This window comes from Macaca mulatta, chromosome 14 (genome assembly GCF_049350105.2).
Source record: "Macaca mulatta isolate MMU2019108-1 chromosome 14, T2T-MMU8v2.0, whole genome shotgun sequence".
Lineage (NCBI taxonomy): Eukaryota > Metazoa > Chordata > Mammalia > Primates > Cercopithecidae > Macaca > Macaca mulatta.
Genome location: NC_133419.1, coordinates 16,064,355 through 16,081,677, shown reverse-complemented (window position 1 = coordinate 16,081,677; position 17,323 = coordinate 16,064,355). Strand labels below are relative to the sequence as shown.

Genomic DNA, 17,323 nt, shown 5'->3' with positions numbered 1-17,323 from the left:
AAGACATGGTTTCCAAAGTCAGTTCCCTTTATTAAATCATTTTCACAGACCAGAAATACAAAATAAAAGTAGAAATAGGCCCCAGGTAGGAGCTACAGGCCTGGCCTCACATGACCCCTGCTCCAGCAACTTGAACAGGACCAGCAGCAGCTACATCCTTAATTAAGGTCGGGAAAGTAAGATGAGGATTTTGATCCTGCATTGCCCTGCCTCCCACCCTCTCTCTCCCCAAATTATAAACAGCCATCCTTGGGAAGCAACAGAGTTAAGAAGTCTCCCCACGGCCCTAGTGACATACACACCAGCAGGAGAGCATGTTCAGATGGCACAGAATCCAGGGACTACATTTCATGAGGAGAAACTGGTACCAAAATGTGGGGAGTCTGGGGGTGTGAGAAGGCAAGCGCAAAGAGAACCTTCCTCCATTTCTACTCATCGGATCCTGACGCTGAGTCTTCTGAGCTGGGGGGAGTACTGGCTAGTTCTTCTTCTTCAGAGTCCTGAAAACCAAAGCTGTCTTCAGGGAAAAGGTAGAGTCCTGGGTGCCCCACCCAGTCTTCAGTGAAGGGCCCGCAATTTCCTACCGCCTCCCAACTACAGCACCCACCTTCAGAACCTCAGAATTCCACCATCCACTCCAACTCATTACTCTTACAGACCAACCCCACACAGACACACATGCCCCTCACGCTGCCCAGCCCACAGCCCCCACATTCCTGCCGCACCTCGCTCCTCCTCCTCTTCTTTTTGCTCTTGTTCTCTCCCGAAGAGCTCTCATCACTAGACACAAACTCTTTGCTCTTGAAGCTCTCGCTTAGCTGCCTTGAGGATGACTTGGATGATGAGCCCCTAGAGGGCGTGGATTTCTTTTCCATCTTTACCTTTACTTTCTTCTTCTTCTTTGACTTGTCCCTGTATTGGCAAGAGGGAAGAGGAGCTAGGCCTTCAGGTCCCCTATCACCATGACCAAACCTCTCCCAGCTTTAACAAGGCCTTTCTCAATCCCAGCCACACAGCCCATTTCACTCTGAACGTAAATAGCCATGTCAGCCTGAAGGGCACCAAGGGAGAGTATCATGAGTACACCAGAAGAATCAGAGGGCATAGGCTAAAGCAGCCCCATATGCAAAACCTACTTGACATTTCTTGCTGTATCTTTTAGAGTTCATGTGAATTGTGCACTGCACTCCATAATAGTTTTTTCGTTCCCCCATACCTTCAAATAAAATAGTCCACGAAAATGGGTCATATTTCCCCAGTGACTTGAATGCCCTATCGTATCACCCATACTTGGGCAACGGCCTACCCAGGTTTGAGAAGCACTACCCTACTGCAGTCAGAAGCATATCTGCTGTCTTTAACTTTCCAATGCTCAACTTCGGCCTGTATAAAAAACAAAAAAACAAACAAAAAAAACCTGCCACAAAAATCAGTGACTGGGCCACGTTCTCGACACTCACCTCTTAGAAGACTCGCCTCGGCCCCCTTCATATTCTTTCATGGCTTTTTCATATTCCCTCCTGGCATCCTCAGCCTTGCGATCCCACTCCTGTCTCACACACACAGAAAAAAACAGTGAAGAATAAGACCTCTCCCGTTTCCCCCCTCTCCCCTGATGCAGGCAAAATCGATACAGAAAGTCCCACCAATGGCTCATACTGCTCCCCTATCAGTCATCGGACTCACCATGCCAAGAGAGCACCTCTCGCCAGCCCATGAGAGGCATCACCCCTCCTCTGCAGCTACTCACCTCTTTCTTCTCTTTGGACATTCCCTTCCAGATCTCGCCTGCCTTCTTGGAAAGATCTGTGATGCTGATGCCAGGATGGTCTGACTTGATCTTCTCTCGGCTGGCATTGAGCCACAGCATGTACGCAGACATGGGCCTCTTGGGGGCATTGGGGTCTTTGCCCTTCTTCACCTGCATAAGAACCCAAACGCCTTCAGCTATTTCCCATAGAACCCATACATTTTCCCAAATAAATTATTTAGATCACTTAACTTGGAGAAAAAGTAGAGGACTAAATAGCATCAGGCGAGACGCGCGCTCCCTAAGGGCAAGGATAGTATCTCCTTCCCCTCTGCAATTCAGTGCCTAGCTTACCAGGACAGAAGCCCATCTCCTAATTCAGACCTTCCAGAAGCTTATTAATCTCAGGGCTAGTGAGAACAATTTCCAAGAAGATACCCCTCAAGGCTATAATCATTGGCTACAAAAAACAGCCCCAAGGAAGACCAATGAACAGGTCCTACTGGTGGTGGACAGGAGAAGGTAAAGAGAATGCCTCCCACCCTCCCCCACCCCCGCCCACTGCACCACACACAGCCCCTCCCATCTAGTCTGCACCTCCACAGGCTTCTTGCGGCTCTTGCGGTCCTTGGCCATCTTGGCCTTTTTGAGCTGTTTCCGCTTCTTCTCATCCCGGTCACTGTCACCCTCATTACTGGAGGAGCTGGCAGAGGCATTGCTGTCAAACCTGCCAGAGAGCAAGCCAGGCTTAGACTTGAGGAGGGAAGACAGGACCTCATGGCCTCAAGGCAGGAGGAAAACAAATCCAAAGATACCCACCCAAAAGGGTCAAGGGAGGAAGACCAGAGGACAGGATCCACCACCAATCCCCAACACTGCTTCCTCCCATTCACTGAGGTGGCTTCACCCATGCCCTCTCCAGACCCAGCCACAGCAATGGGTTACTTGATCAGAATTAATGAATGAAAATCAATCAATGAGCTTCAGCTGATCTCCCCGGACATGGCCAAACCAGGTCCTAGTCCATTCCCAGGACACCACGGGCAGAAACACTGCCTCATTCATGCCTGGAACATGGCCCAAATCCACTTCACCACTTCCTTCGGAGTAATCACCTTAATCTACCCTATAGTCTTTTTTGTCTTTTTTTTTTTTTCATGTCAGATGGGTAACGTGTCAACATCATAACAAGGCTGGAGGGCGGCACATTGCACACACGCACGTAACACCCAACCATCATGTTTATGAACTACAAAAGGATCGGCCCCTACAGTCTTTTCTGATGAAAAGATAATCAGTTACTACAAAAAGAAGAAAACCAACTTAAATCCAACCCAGTACCCACCCCTGTAATTGACAGTCTTATCTGATATATGTGAAACTCCTCAAAAAATGGAACTACCTTAGACCTGTATGCTGCTGGACAGTTTTCAAGGCACTTTCACAAGTATGTGCTCATTAAGCTTTCATACACCTTCATAAACGTGTGGCAGGCTGAACTAGGGGACTCCTGTTGGTTGTTTTTTTGCTGCCTGACATTCTTTTACAATCCTTCTGGATTAAGAGAGCAGAGTCCCAATTTTCTGTTGGGAACCACCTTGCCCCCACTCAGGAAGGGCTCACCCCAACCACAGGCTCTAAGGGTGGGCACTTGGCCTATTTCTGGCCCATCAGACCCTGGCCCATCCTAACAACTCAGGCTAGGAAGGGGCAGGTAACCACTGTGTTCACTATGCTGTTCACCAAAAGAGGCGCTTCTGGTGTTATTTTAAACCAGTAGGATTAAGCCTGCCCTGAGCTTCTGAGAGTCACTGGGCACTCCATGGGGCAAACCTATTTTGAATTACGGAAATCAGAAGAAATAGATTTGAGTGCCTGAATCCAGTAGTGTCTGAAGTCAATTAAATCCCCAGACTCTGCAGTAACATGAACTTATGAAATTCCCTTTTATATATTTCCTTTTAAAGTGAGAGTGAGTCACATTTCTGACACTGCTAATAAAAAGTCGGTACTACTGCATTTCTACCGATGAGGAAATTGAGATTCAATGACTTAATCGACAACCTCCAGGAAATAAGTGACAAGCACCAGCTCTCATTCCCATTCTCTCCTCATCCAACTACGAACCAGCCCCAACTGGCATATTCAGGGTGGTATGGCCATAGACCCCACTATACTTTTCTGACTTCAAAATGTGCCTTGCACTTACGAAGCCCTTGACAATTTCCAAAACATTTTGTGTATCACCTCATTGGAGGTCACTCTCCCATTCCGGGTCAGTAGCTAATGCTGGGACATGAGAAATGTCCAGAAATCTTCTGGTCCTTTAAGTTTATGGGTCACCATCTTATCCCCACAAGGTACCACCAAAACTCACTCCTCTGCCACATCTTCCTCCTCTTCACCTGGGTTGAATGACTCATCTGAAAAAGGGCACAGGACGCATCAGCTTCTGCCCCAATGGAAATCCCCACCCCCTCACCCAGGCACCCAGCTCTGGCCTAAGGGTGAGTCCAGCCCGGGCCACAGCAAGGAACATCTGACCATCCTCGTGCTCAGCACGGAGGCTAACCCACCGGTTTCTTCTCCCGAGTCATCGCTGCTGTCATTGGCATTCTCCTCCCGGATCTTGCCTTCCTCCTTCATCCTCTCCAAGTAGGCATCATGCTGGTCCTCATCAGAGTCGGCATATTCGTCGTAGCTTGGGTTCATGCCCTAGCCAGGGAAGAGTTCACAGTGGGGCCAACTCACCCTCGAGCCAGAATCCCTGCACACTCAAAAGCACACCCCCATGCCTGTCAAGTCAGAGCAGCAGCTCCCAGAGGACCTGGGGCTGGATTGTCCACACACAGCCAACGTGCAGGGCCTACGCCCAAGTACTTCCTGCCAACTGGGTTAGTCCAAGCCCCAAGCCCCTCCCTCTCCCAGCCCCACTGGGGGCTCCTGAGGGGCTGCATAGACTGGTCTAAGGTCATGCAGAGGAAACCTGCACCAGGAGGGGGAAAGGGTCACACGCACCTCTTTTTTCTATAAGGGTAAGAAGAGAAGAAAGAGTGAAAAAGAAGCCGGAAAAAATCTCCACCCCTTTCTCCCCTACAGAAAGACCAGGAGAGGGTCTCATGCTCCCCACACAGAAGTACCTCTTTCAATCCTCGGTTTTTGATGTTGAGTTTTTTCGCATTGACAAAATCAAACAGTTTCCCATACTCCTCCCTGTGAGGGGACATGCACCATGTTACCAGAGAGGTAGTGCCGACACAGGGGCGGACTAAACAACGTTCTGATTCCATGAGCTGGGGTAGACTGTGGAGCCTGGAGTTCCTGACCATGCTACCCAACCCAACAGCTTAGAGACCCCCAGAGGACAGCAGTAAGGCAGAGCCAGAGCCTGACATTAGTCCTGAAAGAGGAACCTGCATGGCTGTGAAGAGCTCTGGGAAAGAAAAGGCAGGGAGGGGTGCGCATCTGTTTACCAAATAAGCTCAGGGCGGAGTAAGTGTGGGGCAGGGGGTGTGGTCATCTGTCTTCATACTTCACAAGGTTGATATGAGGATTACACGTGAAAATGCTTATAAAACATTTAGCTCACAGTGAGCACTAAATAAGCATTAGCTGCTATGTTCTCAGGCACAAAACTCATTCCAGGAAAGAAATAGCATTTCCATTGTGGGGAGTGGAGGAGAAAAAAGGTCAGTAGTGAAGACATAGCTTTCAGAATACAGAAAAAGTTTTTTGTTGTTTTTTTTAAATGACCAGAAAGAAAGCAATGGAGAGATTTCTAAAGTCTGAGCACTCCAGAGAAAATGACCAAATCCTGATGTAGCAGAAGAAAAATTCTGCTCTAGGGTTGGAGAGTGCCGCAGGCCATGCCGGGTTTCCTGGACAAAGCTGGCTCAGGACCAGGATGCCCAGAAAGTGACGGGTGGAGGTTCTCACCTCTCAATGCTGCTGAAGGTATACTGAGTGCCCTGCTTGGTCTCAATTTCAAAGTCAAAGGAACGAGTTGTAGTGGTACCACGAGCAAAGTTGACAAATGAGATCTCGTCGAAGCGGATGTGTACAGGTGGCTTGTGGACGTAGATGAAGCCCCGCTCCAGCGGGTAGAGCAGTCCTGAGCTCGCCTTGTAGGAACAGGTAATGCACTGGGCCCCTGAGTGCCTGACAGAGGGTGCAGGGAGCCTGGTTAGTGCCAACCTCAGCAGAAGCAAAGGGCACATCTAGCAGCAGCGACATGTGTGCTCATGTCCTCGACTAAGTAAACCTCACTGAGCTGTTCTGACAGAGGCGCTGACACCTGTTGTGACACAAGGTCCCATCCAGACCTGTAACAGGCTGCAATCCCATCTCAGGAGGGGTTTACCAAGGAGACACAGCATTTCCCATACCCAGGCAGGGCAGGATCCCAGGCCCACACGCTCACCCTTGGAAGTTGCCTGGCACTGTGATCTTGCGGTTCACCAGCGCTTTCATGACCCGGCTGACCATCTCATAGAGGGATCCTGACATGTTCTTGGTGAGACGACCCTCGAAGCGCTTCTCCACTTCTTCCCTACAAAGACAGCAAGGTGAAGTCACAACACTACTGCCTTCTAATGGCACACCTGTCTCCGGCCTGGACAGTGGCAGGAAACGAGTCCAGGGAGACACTCACTCGTTCATGTTCAGAGTCAACGAAATGTCCTCGTCCTTGGAGAAGAGGAGGATCAGGAAGTGGTAGCGAGTTTGGCCTTGCTTGATTGGGGGGTCCAGGCTGATCTAGTAAGGAAGAGCACCAATTGATACTCTACAACAACTTGCGATTCACTAACATAGAATTCTGCACACCAGTGAGGTCCGTCTACTTAACACGCAAAAACCACGATTATCCGGCCATAGGGGTTTCGGCTTACCACAAAGAACATCTGTCGCTGGTCCTTGTGGGGTAACAAAAACAGACGCAGCACTGTGGTATAGGGGATCTTGTAGTCAAAGGTCTTGCCATGCAGGTGCAGAAAGGTGGGGTAGATCCGAATGTCGTAACGCCCTCGAGGAGTCAGACACTGCAGCTCCCGGAAGATGCAGATGGCATCTCCCGTGGCCTGGATTACATCCGCCTTCGACAACACATTCTGGGCAAAGGCCTGCAAAAAGCACACATTGGTAACCAAGCAGCAGGCCCTGCTCCCAGGCCAGCCAATGCCTGCTCAGCACCATCTGCTGCCAAGGCAACCAGGGGACGCCTCACCTCAACAGGGTCCACACCATCCTCCTGGGTGGGAGGGACATAAAAGCGGACCTCCATGAGAGACACCTCTGCGTCATCGTTTTGGTGGAATTCCAGTGTCACCTCATTCTTGCCAGTGGTGCACTGGGACACATTGCTGAGGGGTATCTCAAAGACTGGCTGGTCACCAATGTCAAAGGAAAGCAGCTGCCCTGTGAGGAAAGGGCTTGTCAAGCCACAAGCTCCTCCCCTTAAGTCTGCATAAGCAACATTCCCACCAAACTTGAGTTCCACAGAGACAGGATACTGGGGTTAGTCTTTTTACACTGTAACCCCAACCCCAGGCACAGTGCCCAGTAAACTGTAGGTACTCAATAAACACACGATGAACATGCAAACAGATAGGAAACCAGAGACAGTGGCAGAAGGAAAAGAGCAAAACAAGTAAAAGGCTGAAGCCCTTCACCCTATCTTCCTCCCCAAACCTCAGTCTTCCCCAGGACTCACCACCAAATTTCACTGTCCCCCAGTTCCAGCCCTTCACACAAAGGTCCTTCTCCATTAGCTCAAGGCGATAGTGAGTTTTGAAGAAATCAGAGAGTTTCTCAAACTCCTGTGGGTGGAGGGAAGAAAACGCAATCCCAGTAAACCCTGGTGGCCTTAACACCGACTTGAATGTCCTGGGATTATCTATTTCTGAGAAACTGTCCCAAATAGGCTTTATAAGAAACTCTTGCTGCCGGGCGTGGTGGCTCACGCCTGTAATCCCAGCACTTTGGGAGGCCGAGGCGGGTGGATCACGAGGTCAGGAGATTGAGACCATCCTGGTTAACACGGTGAAACCCCGTCTCTATTAAAAATACAAAAAATTAGCCGGGCGAGGTGGTGGGCGCCTGTAGTCCCAGCTACTCGGAAGGCTGAGGCAGGAGAATGGTGTGAACCCAGGAGGCAGAGCTTGCAGTGAGCCGAGATCGCGCCACTGCACTAGAGCCTGGGCGACAGAGCAAGACTCCGTCTCAAAAAAAAAAAAAAAAAAAAGAAACTCATGATGACTTAGCAACCCAGCTCTAACATTGTTTAAAAGATGGTTTAGAGAGGTTGCTTCTAGCCACTGGATCTGACATTCCTGGTTATGGGTCATCTGATTTTATAAACTTTGTATAGGTATTACTTTAATGAAAGTGGAAATTAAAATCAAATAAAGCCTTTAACTCAAGCAGTTCAAAATGGAAACCCACACTTTAAGACATCAAGCTAGCCAGGCGCAATGGCTCATGCCTGTAATCTCAACGCTTTGGGAGGCCAAGGTGGGCGATCCCTTGAGTCTGAGAGCTCAAGACCAGACTGGGTAACGTGGCGAAACCCCATTTCTACCAAAAATTATGAAAAATCAGCTGGGCATGGTGGCATGTGCCTGTGGTACCAGATATTCAGGAGGCTGAGGTGGAAGGATTACTTGAACCCACGAGGCAGAGGCTGCAGTGAGCGGAGATTGCGCCACTGCACTCCAGCCTGGGTGACAGAGCGAGGCCCTGTCTCAAAAAAAAAAAAAAAAAACACAAAAAGACATCAAGCTAAGATCCTGAACCTTGATAAAAGTCACAGGTAGAAACTAGTATCTAAATCAAGACAGAAGAAAATCTTCTGGAGTCAAGGCACACAGAAATTCACAAGACTTCAACACTCAAAGCCGAACACTGATTGCCTCATGGCCTCACAGTCCTGCTCTAAGGAGCCCAAACTAGCAATCACAGGGTTACATGAGGAAGGAACCTCGAGTCTCTAGAAGATTAAAACAAGATGATGCAGTAAAAAGGGGGTTTATAGCTATGGGACAGCTCACCGATTCTCGGAAGCCATCATACTTGTAGACATGGCCATTCTTTGTAAGCAGTTTAAGTCCATGGCCCAGAGCAACACGGCGCCAGATGCCTTCTGTTAACTCCCCAGCCTGGATGTTGTCCACTTTCCCCGTCTTGCTGTTCTTGAAGATGATGCCCTGGCGGCTCAACCTCAGTCGACCATCATTCTGTAAGAAAAGCAGGCCCAGATGCATGGGGACAGTACACAGCATGTCCTGGGTCCAGTTCTACCCAACACACTTTCCAGCTGCGAGTGGGCTGGGCAGACTGTCAATGCAGGAGCAACAGCTGAGGTGCAAGGAGTCTAGATTCCACACCAGGCTCTGGTATTTAGAATCCTTAACAGATTCTCAGTTTCCTCATTTGTAAAACAGGAATTGGGAACTGAAGAGCATATACGGTCCCTATAACTCTGAGACTATCTCTCAGTATTGCCTCGTGTTGGGGGAGACACTAGGTACACGTTATACTGAGTCTTCTTTTTCCAAAATAACATTACCAAAGCAAGCTCTCGTTAATGGACAAAAACTCTACCCTCCTTCCTTCTCTCTACTTGTATCAACTGCCCAAGCCATTCTCACCATGGAGCCTTTCACCTCCTGATAGATGTCGTTGAACTCCAGTGTCTCTGCCATGTCGACCCCTGCCTGTGGTGGCCTGGGCAGAGCCCCAGGCTGCACAAGGGAAACCGAGTAAACTGGGGGCTGGGCCCCAACTCCTGAGTGGGTGGGCGGATGCTCAGCAGGTTGGGAATCTAAATTCAAGAGGAAGACAGATAAGCATGAAAGACAGCACCTCGCTGTGCTCACGGATGGAGCACAGCAGCAACTCCCAACTGCGCCTGGGATGTCTCAGGATTTCCTCTGCCTGGAAACCTACAGACGGACGCTGCAGCGCTCGAGGGTCCAGGCCTAAGCCCAGGTGGAGAACCGGGCCTGGAATACCGCTGACACCCAACCCGATGCCCGCTCTAGCCGCTCTGGCGGGAGCCATGGCAACGAGCAGCGGAACCCCAGGGTCAGCCCGGAGCCCGCACCTCGCACGCGCCCCAATCCAGCTCAGAGTGCAGGGTTTCCCTCGCAGCGCTCCCACCACCCCGCGGGCCTCCGGTTCACCCCCGCCCCACAGGATGGATTCGCCCGCTCCCCGCGGTTTCGAACGCGGAATGGTCCATGTCGAGCGTCCCTTGGGGGAGGGGCGCCCCTGCCTTCCTGGGACCGGGGGACGACCACCACCTACCTCCTCAGGCTGCAGCCTCGCGAGGGCCCCGGCGCAGGAGGTGGGCGCGCTGGGGGGACGCGGTGGGGCGGGGGATGGGGGGGACACCGGGGAAGCTTTTCCCGCGTGCGCGGCCCCGCGTCCCGCCACCGGAAGCCGTGCACAGGCCACAGAGACGACGAGCTGGCTAGAGAGACGCGAGCCCGGCCCGCCTGCGAGACAGTCGCATAGAGCGTCAGCGACTCTGGAGGACCTGAGGGAAGAGTGGTTGCCGTGAAGTCTCTCTCAGCCGGGTGGAATCTGCCTAGAAAATTTGTGTAGGGCTCTTTAGAAACTACAGACACTTCTTCAGTGGAGACTAGATACTGAAGAGAAATTGTGTAGTTGTATTGTATCAGACTTAGCTTAGTACAGGAATGGGGTGGGGGTGTGTGTTGAAATGATGCGTGCCCGTTTCTCTGCAAAATAGTTTCTGTGTCATGGAGAGGAGTCGATGGAACACGAAGAAAAGTATTTGAACAGTTGTGGGAAGAAACGACCTCTCGCACTGGCTGCGGAGAGAATGCGGGTGTTGGTGTCACCGTGGGTGCACTGCTTTCTGGCTGACCTGTCAAGTTCGCCGTCTACACCCAAAATTTTCACATCCCTAACCGAAATGTATAGGTCCCCCCAAGAGGCTGACAAATGGCCGTATCCAGTTCAAGTCCTGGTATCAGATTCACTTTGGAGCCAGAACTGATTTGAAACCACATCATCCTGGGGTTGCGGAAGCCAGCTCTCCCTCATATAGTCCCAGAGTGCATTTTTGCAACATCAGAGACCAGACCTGGAAAATATATTTTAGTTTTTCTACCCCAACCTCTTTTTACTGATGGGAATACTGAGACCCAAAGGGGAGTGAGTTGCCCAGGGTCTCAGTGCGTTGGCAACAAGGCTAGGACACAGACCTCCTTACCACCACCAGTCCAGTTATCTTCTGTCATAATCACAGTGACTGTATGTTCAGAATGATTGATGATATGTGTCCTACATGAAGACATTAGTACAGAATATGTAAACTCAAGATTTCCCTGACAATCAGTACACCAGCTTGCTAACTCAATCCTGAGGTAAGAGACAACAGGAATGCACCCTTCTCCCCTGAATTCATAGCTTTAACCTCTGAGTAGTGGCTATTCCAGCATTATCTAGCAATATAAATTCAACTGGGTTTAATAGATAGATATTGAGGGCCTATGACTAATTTAGCACACTTCTCGGATTTGAGGAACTTGAACAAGACGAAAACATCCCTGGCTGGGCGCAGTGGCTCACACCTGTAATCCCAGCACTTGGGGAGGCCGAGGTAGGCAGATCACTTGAGGTCAGGAGTTCAAGACCAGCCTGGCCAATGTGGAAGCCCCGTCTCTATTAAAAATACAAAAATTAGCCAGGCATGGTGGCGGGTGCCTATAATCCCAGCTACTTGGGAGGCTGAGGCACAAGAATTGCTTGAACCCAGGAGACAGAGGTTGCAGTGAGCTGAGATCGTGCCACTGCACTCCAGTCTGGGCAACAGAGCGAGTCTCTGCCAAAAAAAGAAAAAGAAAAAGAAAAAAAAAATGGAAGGAAGGAAGAAAAGAAAGAGAAGGAAGGAAGGAAGAAAGAAAGAAAGACCCAGCCCCAACCTTTCGGGAAAACATAATCTAACAAATGATTTTGATAAATAAACTGAAAAAAAAAAAAAAAGAAGTGCTAACTGCTATGCTACAGGTAGAGTGAAACTCATTACCAACTGGAGTTAGAAATATGTGAGTCTTTACTCATCACACCCCAGAAGACCCAGAAAAACTTTCAAGAGACCCTCTCCCCCTGACCCATGCCACTGGGGGCAATTCAGGAAAGGAGGGGACGGCTGCAGAACTGGGTGGAATTTGGCTGGCACTCAGGAATGAAGGCGGTCTTCAGTTCAGGCAGGCTGTTAGGTGACTAGGGGACGGGAAATTGCAAAGGGCTTTAGGGAGAGCGTGAGCAGCTGGTGAGCTGGGATGAGGATGCTGCAGAAGAGAACAGAACAGAAACAGTAGACAGAGTGCAGATAAAACATTAGTCCCAGAGGGCTCCAGCCAGCTACATCCCAGGCAATCAGGAGCCCAGGATTGGAGACCCCACCCCTGCTGTGACATCACAGGGGAGTGGGGTGGAGACGAACAAAAAGGGGGTCCCCCGCCCTGGTCTCTTGGAAGCCAGAGTATCAAGAGAAGAGAGAACCTGACTAGGGTTGCCTGGCTTAAAGGGACAGGCTCCCCAGTCCTCCGACCCCTCTAAGCTGCCCCCTCCAGGTCGTGATCCTGTCTCCCTGTCCTGTGGGACCTCCCTCTCCTGAGGCCACCACTGGGCCCCCTTCTGAGTGTCCCCTGAGCACTCTCTCAGTATGAACTGCATATCCGACTTCTTCACCTATGAGACCACCAAATCGGTGGTTGTGAAGAGCTGGACCATCGGGATCATCAACCGAGTAGTTCAGCTTCTGATCATCTCCTACTTTGTGGGGTGAGTCTGTGGCCCTTCAGGTCCCTGGCGGGGTGGGCTGCCTGGCATCCCATCTTCACCCTCCTGCCTCAGAAACCTGCATCCAGCTTCCTGAGCTCCTCCCCTCCCGGGGAAACACTTTCTTCTGTGGAGCCGAGTCCTAAAGACTGGCCTCTGCCACCCCCACCTAGGACCTGAATTCACCTAGATGAATTCTTTTCCCAGTTCATCCTCCAGCGTTGAGAGTGGTTTCAAGACGCACACTCGGAGGAGTAGGGTCCCTGCCCTGGCACTGCCCTCCACCGAGGGAGGGCTCAGGAGCTCCATCTCCACCCTCCCTGCTCTCATCTCTCCAACCAGAGAACAGGCAGACCCCCTCCCACATCTTCAAATTCCCCTCAGTCAACTCTTCGGGGCCTCAAAAAGACAAGACAGCACAGAAATAGGGAAGGGAAGGTACTGAGACAAGGGGGTGGTGGCAGGTTGGTCAAGTTGGTGGCCGGGAGGGAAAGAGAGAACTGGGCCCATTTCAGAGTGAGGAATTTCCTTCCGGCATGGATGGGTGAGATGGTGAGAGAGAGAAAGGCAAGGGAGAAGCGCTGTGCTCTTGAAGGGGAGGACAAGGAGGGAACTGCCCCTTGATGAGGAAGCAAACACAGGCCCAAGGGAAGAGTGGCCAAGGAGAAAAGGAGCTTTTCTGAACACAGTGCAGCTTCCTCTCCAGGAATCCAGAAATGCTCCCCTTTGTCAAAAAGCCTAAGTTCCCCACCTCTCCCTGACCCGGTGCCATGTAACCCATCCTAGCAGTTGCTTAAGAGCCAGGAAGGTGCAAGCATCCCCTCTCAGCCCCCACCGCCTGGAAGCACACACCTACACACACACACACACACACACACAGGCGCGCGCGCACGCACACACAAAGGGCTCTGGAGCAGACAATGGCTGGGGGAGAATGCAGGTCCTATCCTTCTTGTGGTCATTTCCACGCACTGGTGGGCACCAGGAAATACAGGCAGAAACCTCGAAGGTTTTCTTTCCTGGGGTGTGGGTCTCCAATCTTATGCTGTTCTTTGAGACAATGGGTCTGTGCATTCGAGGCAGCAAGCCACTGACTGTTAGGAGTTAGTTCAAGCGGGTCAAAGGAGAATCCTGTGTGACTGTGGGCTGAAGCTGCATGCAAGCCTGCTTGCCTGAAAAGTTGAAGTTTATGTGAGGGTGTGGAGGGAAAGGTGGCTAGATGTGACTTTTTAGGTGATTGTTTGCTCTGTGTGCTGGGCAAGTGCTGGTAGGCTTCAGTGGGCAGGTATTGTAAAAAGGCTGCACCATCCAGTGCTCCTTTGGGAGATTTTAGAAAAGGGATTCCAGCTTTGGAATAGCATTAAATGGCCATGAAGTTCCCTTCCAATGTTGAGGTTTTGTGAGATACGAGGTTTGCAAATGTTCGCTGTCTGCATCTCCAGAGCTTGGCTCAAAGTTGGTTCTTAAATGTTCTGTGTTCACGTGTATATTCAATGCTGTGGTTGTTTATAGCCACAAGATGGTATGTTGGCCCAGGTGAGTGCAAAAGCTGGCTCAGCACATTCCCCATCTGGCCTGGCTCCATTGGCTCCAGGCAGAGATTGATGGGGGATAGAGAGTGGGCTCCTCGACCAGCCCTCTCAGCCCCCACTGCCCTTGTCTCTCCCTCATCATGATCAGATCGAATCCTCCAGGTCTCAGGGCTGGAGCCCAGCCTGCTGGAGCGAGCATGCGAAGCTCTTTGGCATCTTAATTTCCAACCCCATCCATCTCCCAGCCTGACAGCTCCCCACGAGACACTGCCTTCCAGTTACATCAGCGCCCCCTGCAGCCCAGTCCCTTGACCTGAGTCCCATCTCCGTGTACGTGAACCCATGCACGTTGTGACTTCATGAGTCCACCATCATTAATTTAGCAAAAATGTACCAGCATCTCTGCATGCCACGCACTGTGGACTGAGGACGGAATGGTGGGCAAAAGCAGACAGGGTCCTTGCCCTCGTGGGGCTTACAGCGGAAGGCAAGAGATGGGCATTCATCTGATGATGTCCACAAATGTGAAATGTCAACTGTGGCTTGGAGGTGAACAGTTATAGGAGAGCCGCTTCTGTGAAGGTGTTTGGCCTGGTCAGGGAGTAAGGGAAGGTTTTCTGGAGATGTAACGTTTTAGCCAAGACCCGAAGGATGAGTAGGAGCACCCCAGGTGAAAGAGGGAAGAGAGTTCAGGGCAGAGAAACCCACCTCTGCAAAGGGAAGGAGCCTGGCAAACGGGAAAGAAAGGAAGGTCGTTGTGGCTGGAGCCGAGGGAGCAGAGGTGGGTGAGGGTCGTGTACGGTGGATGGGAACGCACACAGAGGCCGGACCTCAGACACCCTTAGAGAGCTTTTGTTTTTACAGGAGATGAATAAACAGAAGCCACGGAAGCATTTTAACCCATGTGTCTGTGGGCACTTTTGTGTGCGCGCGCACGTGAGTTTGAGAGAGAGAGACAGACACGATGAGATCTGAGTTGGGAAGAGCACCGGGGCTGATGCGCCTGGAAGTGGAGGGAGTTGGAGCGGGTGCAGGAAAACCTACTAAGAGGCGGTTTATGGAGAGATGTGACAGTGGCTTGGACCCAACTGAATTTGAAGGGATTTTAAAGGCTATAGTGTTAATCACTGATACTTCAATCTCTTCCCCATCATCCCGACCAGGTCGGCAACCTCGACTCTGCCTCACATGAGCCCATCATTTCTCTGAGAACTTCTCAGAAACACACCACCTGGTCATCTTACATACGCTCTCACCCCCGCCTCTGGCCTCAGCTGCTTGTCTGTGGTTGACTCCATTTCATCACTGTTTTCCTTTACCCACCCCAGGGCACACAGAAAGGCCTGGACTTACCTGAGGTTTCTCACATCTTTCCTGGGCCCAGGTGGTAATCCCCACTCACCTCTGTGGAGTGGGACTTCCTGAGAGCCCATCCCCATTCTGGATCTTGTGGGGACCTGAGAAGCTGAAAGAAATCCCTGGGATCTGAGTCCCTAGAAGCAATAACCTGTGCTTAGCCTGAGGTTGATTTCCAGGGCCTTGGACTTCCCAGGCCTTTGATGCCCCATTGCGCTGAAGGGTCATTGGTGGCCGCTGGAGCCTCTGGCCTCGTCATAGCCCTGCCCTGCCTGCTCTGTTCCTCCCCCATACAAGGCCCAGTTCACAAACTCACCATCTGTATGGCCGCATGCTGTGGTTCATAATATTCAGCCTCATTATTCAACTTCAGATCTTAGGTGGGAGTTCAATACATAAAGCAAGGAGCTGCTCTGGTTTAAAGAGAAGGGTCTGGAATCCCGCCTTCTCAGCTCTCCACTCCATCCTCTCAGCCCAAGGTAGCACTGTGAGGTACCTTGTCAGCACAATTAAGTGACAGATATGGTGGGAAGAGCTGTTATGGTGGGAAGAGCTGTTGGGCTGCCCCATCTTGTTTTTTTTATTGTTGTTGTTGTTTTGTTTTGAGACAGAGCTTTGCTCTGTCCCTCAGGCCGGAGTGCAGTGGTGCAATCTCGGCTCACTGCAACCTCCACCTCCTGGGTTCAAGCGATTCTCCTGCCTTAGCCTCCCCAGTAGCTGGGATTACAGGCGTGTGCCATGATGCTCGACTTTTTTGTATTTTTAGTAGAGATGGGGTTTCACCATGTTGGCCAGGCTGATCTCTAACTCCTGACCTCAAGTGATCTACGTGCCTCGGCCTCCCAAAGTGCAGGGATTACAGCATGAGCCATCATGCCTGGCCGGATGCCCCATCTGGACCAGTCATCCTGGTCCAGAGAGAGGAGTGACTCTCATTCCTGCCTGCCCTCTCCCCCAATATGGAATATAGAGCACTTGGTTAGAAGCCTGGCTCTGACACCAACTAGGAGAGGGCCTCCTAAGAGTGACTTTACGTCTCTAAGTCTCAGTCCCCATATCTGGAAAATGGATTTAGGAATACCTCCTCCCTGGGAGTTATAGGGAAGGGAGGTAACATATGTCAAGTGCCTTGCAGAGATGGTGACTCAGTAATAGATGGCAACTGTGACTACTTCACAAAGACCCCCCCATCACCCCTCCCCCTTTCCCTCTGCCCAGCTCACACCTTCCTAAGAGACCCCTCTCCTCCTCCCACACACACAAGCGTGCACTCTTCACACCCACTCCTCAGCCTCCTCCTTGACTCCCTGGGGGCGGATGGGAGGGTGCTGGGGCGCGGCTCTGGCCTCTCTCCTGCACATCCCACCTGCCAAGGAGCTGCCACACGCCTTCCACTCTATAAATAATAAACCATGAATGCGAGAAGAAAATAGTCAGAGCAGCAGAGTAAATGCCAAGAATTGAAGGCTCAGGCCTGCCCTAGCTCCTGAGCCCTGGCCTCCAGAGACAGACTCAGCCCCTCTGTTCTGGAAATGAAGCATCCCCTTCTTTCTAGCCACCTTGACGACATCCTCAGGCCCCACGAGGCCATTGAAATTCTTCCACTTGTTATTTAAGTCAAAGAGAGAATTCTAATGCGGCCTCTCCGCCCCACCGGGCACAAGAAGGAGCCTTGGAGGAGGAGGAGGAGGAGGAGGTAGGAGATTGGTTGATTGTTCCTTGGAGTCCTCAGCCCTTTCCTCCTGAGACTTTCCTAAGCCAGGAGATGCTTTCACTGGTGATGGAGCAGGAGCTGTTAGGAAAAGCACAGGGTCCAGTTCAGGGGGCCAGCATGGCCTGGCCTTGAGCTGGGACACAGCTAGAGACCTTTGAG

General features: G+C 51.2%; 2 protein-coding genes and 1 non-coding gene across 4 annotated transcripts in view; 1 reads left to right on the top strand and 2 right to left on the bottom strand.

Moving 5' to 3' along the window:
• Positions 1–9: 9 nt before the first annotated feature.
• On the bottom strand, positions 10–10,204 carry SSRP1 (structure specific recognition protein 1). Of its 2 annotated transcripts, none has more exons than XM_077960647.1 (17): positions 9,852–10,204; positions 9,397–9,569; positions 8,797–8,982; positions 7,461–7,566; positions 6,975–7,165; positions 6,640–6,870; positions 6,402–6,505; positions 6,171–6,299; positions 5,687–5,908; positions 4,891–4,963; positions 4,327–4,465; positions 4,128–4,173; positions 2,348–2,477; positions 1,751–1,921; positions 1,461–1,549; positions 726–912; positions 10–500 (listed from the first exon to the last, which is right to left on the bottom strand). In XM_077960647.1, exons 2-17 carry the CDS (start codon positions 9,448–9,450, stop codon positions 429–431), a joined length of 2,130 nt encoding a protein of 709 aa, XP_077816773.1. In that variant the 5' UTR covers positions 9,451–9,569; positions 9,852–10,204; the 3' UTR covers positions 10–428.
• Positions 2,909–3,011, bottom strand: LOC114672553 (small nucleolar RNA U13). Its single transcript, XR_003722959.1, has one exon. It is a non-coding gene; the product is annotated as a small nucleolar RNA U13 (small nucleolar RNA).
• Positions 10,205–12,253: 2,049 nt separating the features above from the next.
• The window catches only part of P2RX3 (purinergic receptor P2X 3), a 33,833-nt gene continuing 28,763 nt past the window's right edge, over positions 12,254–17,323 (top strand). The window contains exon 1 of the mRNA XM_001103269.5: positions 12,254–12,565. Coding sequence (XP_001103269.1) covers positions 12,447–12,565 — 119 coding nt within the window. The 5' untranslated portion in view covers positions 12,254–12,446. The remainder of the gene's footprint in view (positions 12,566–17,323) is intronic.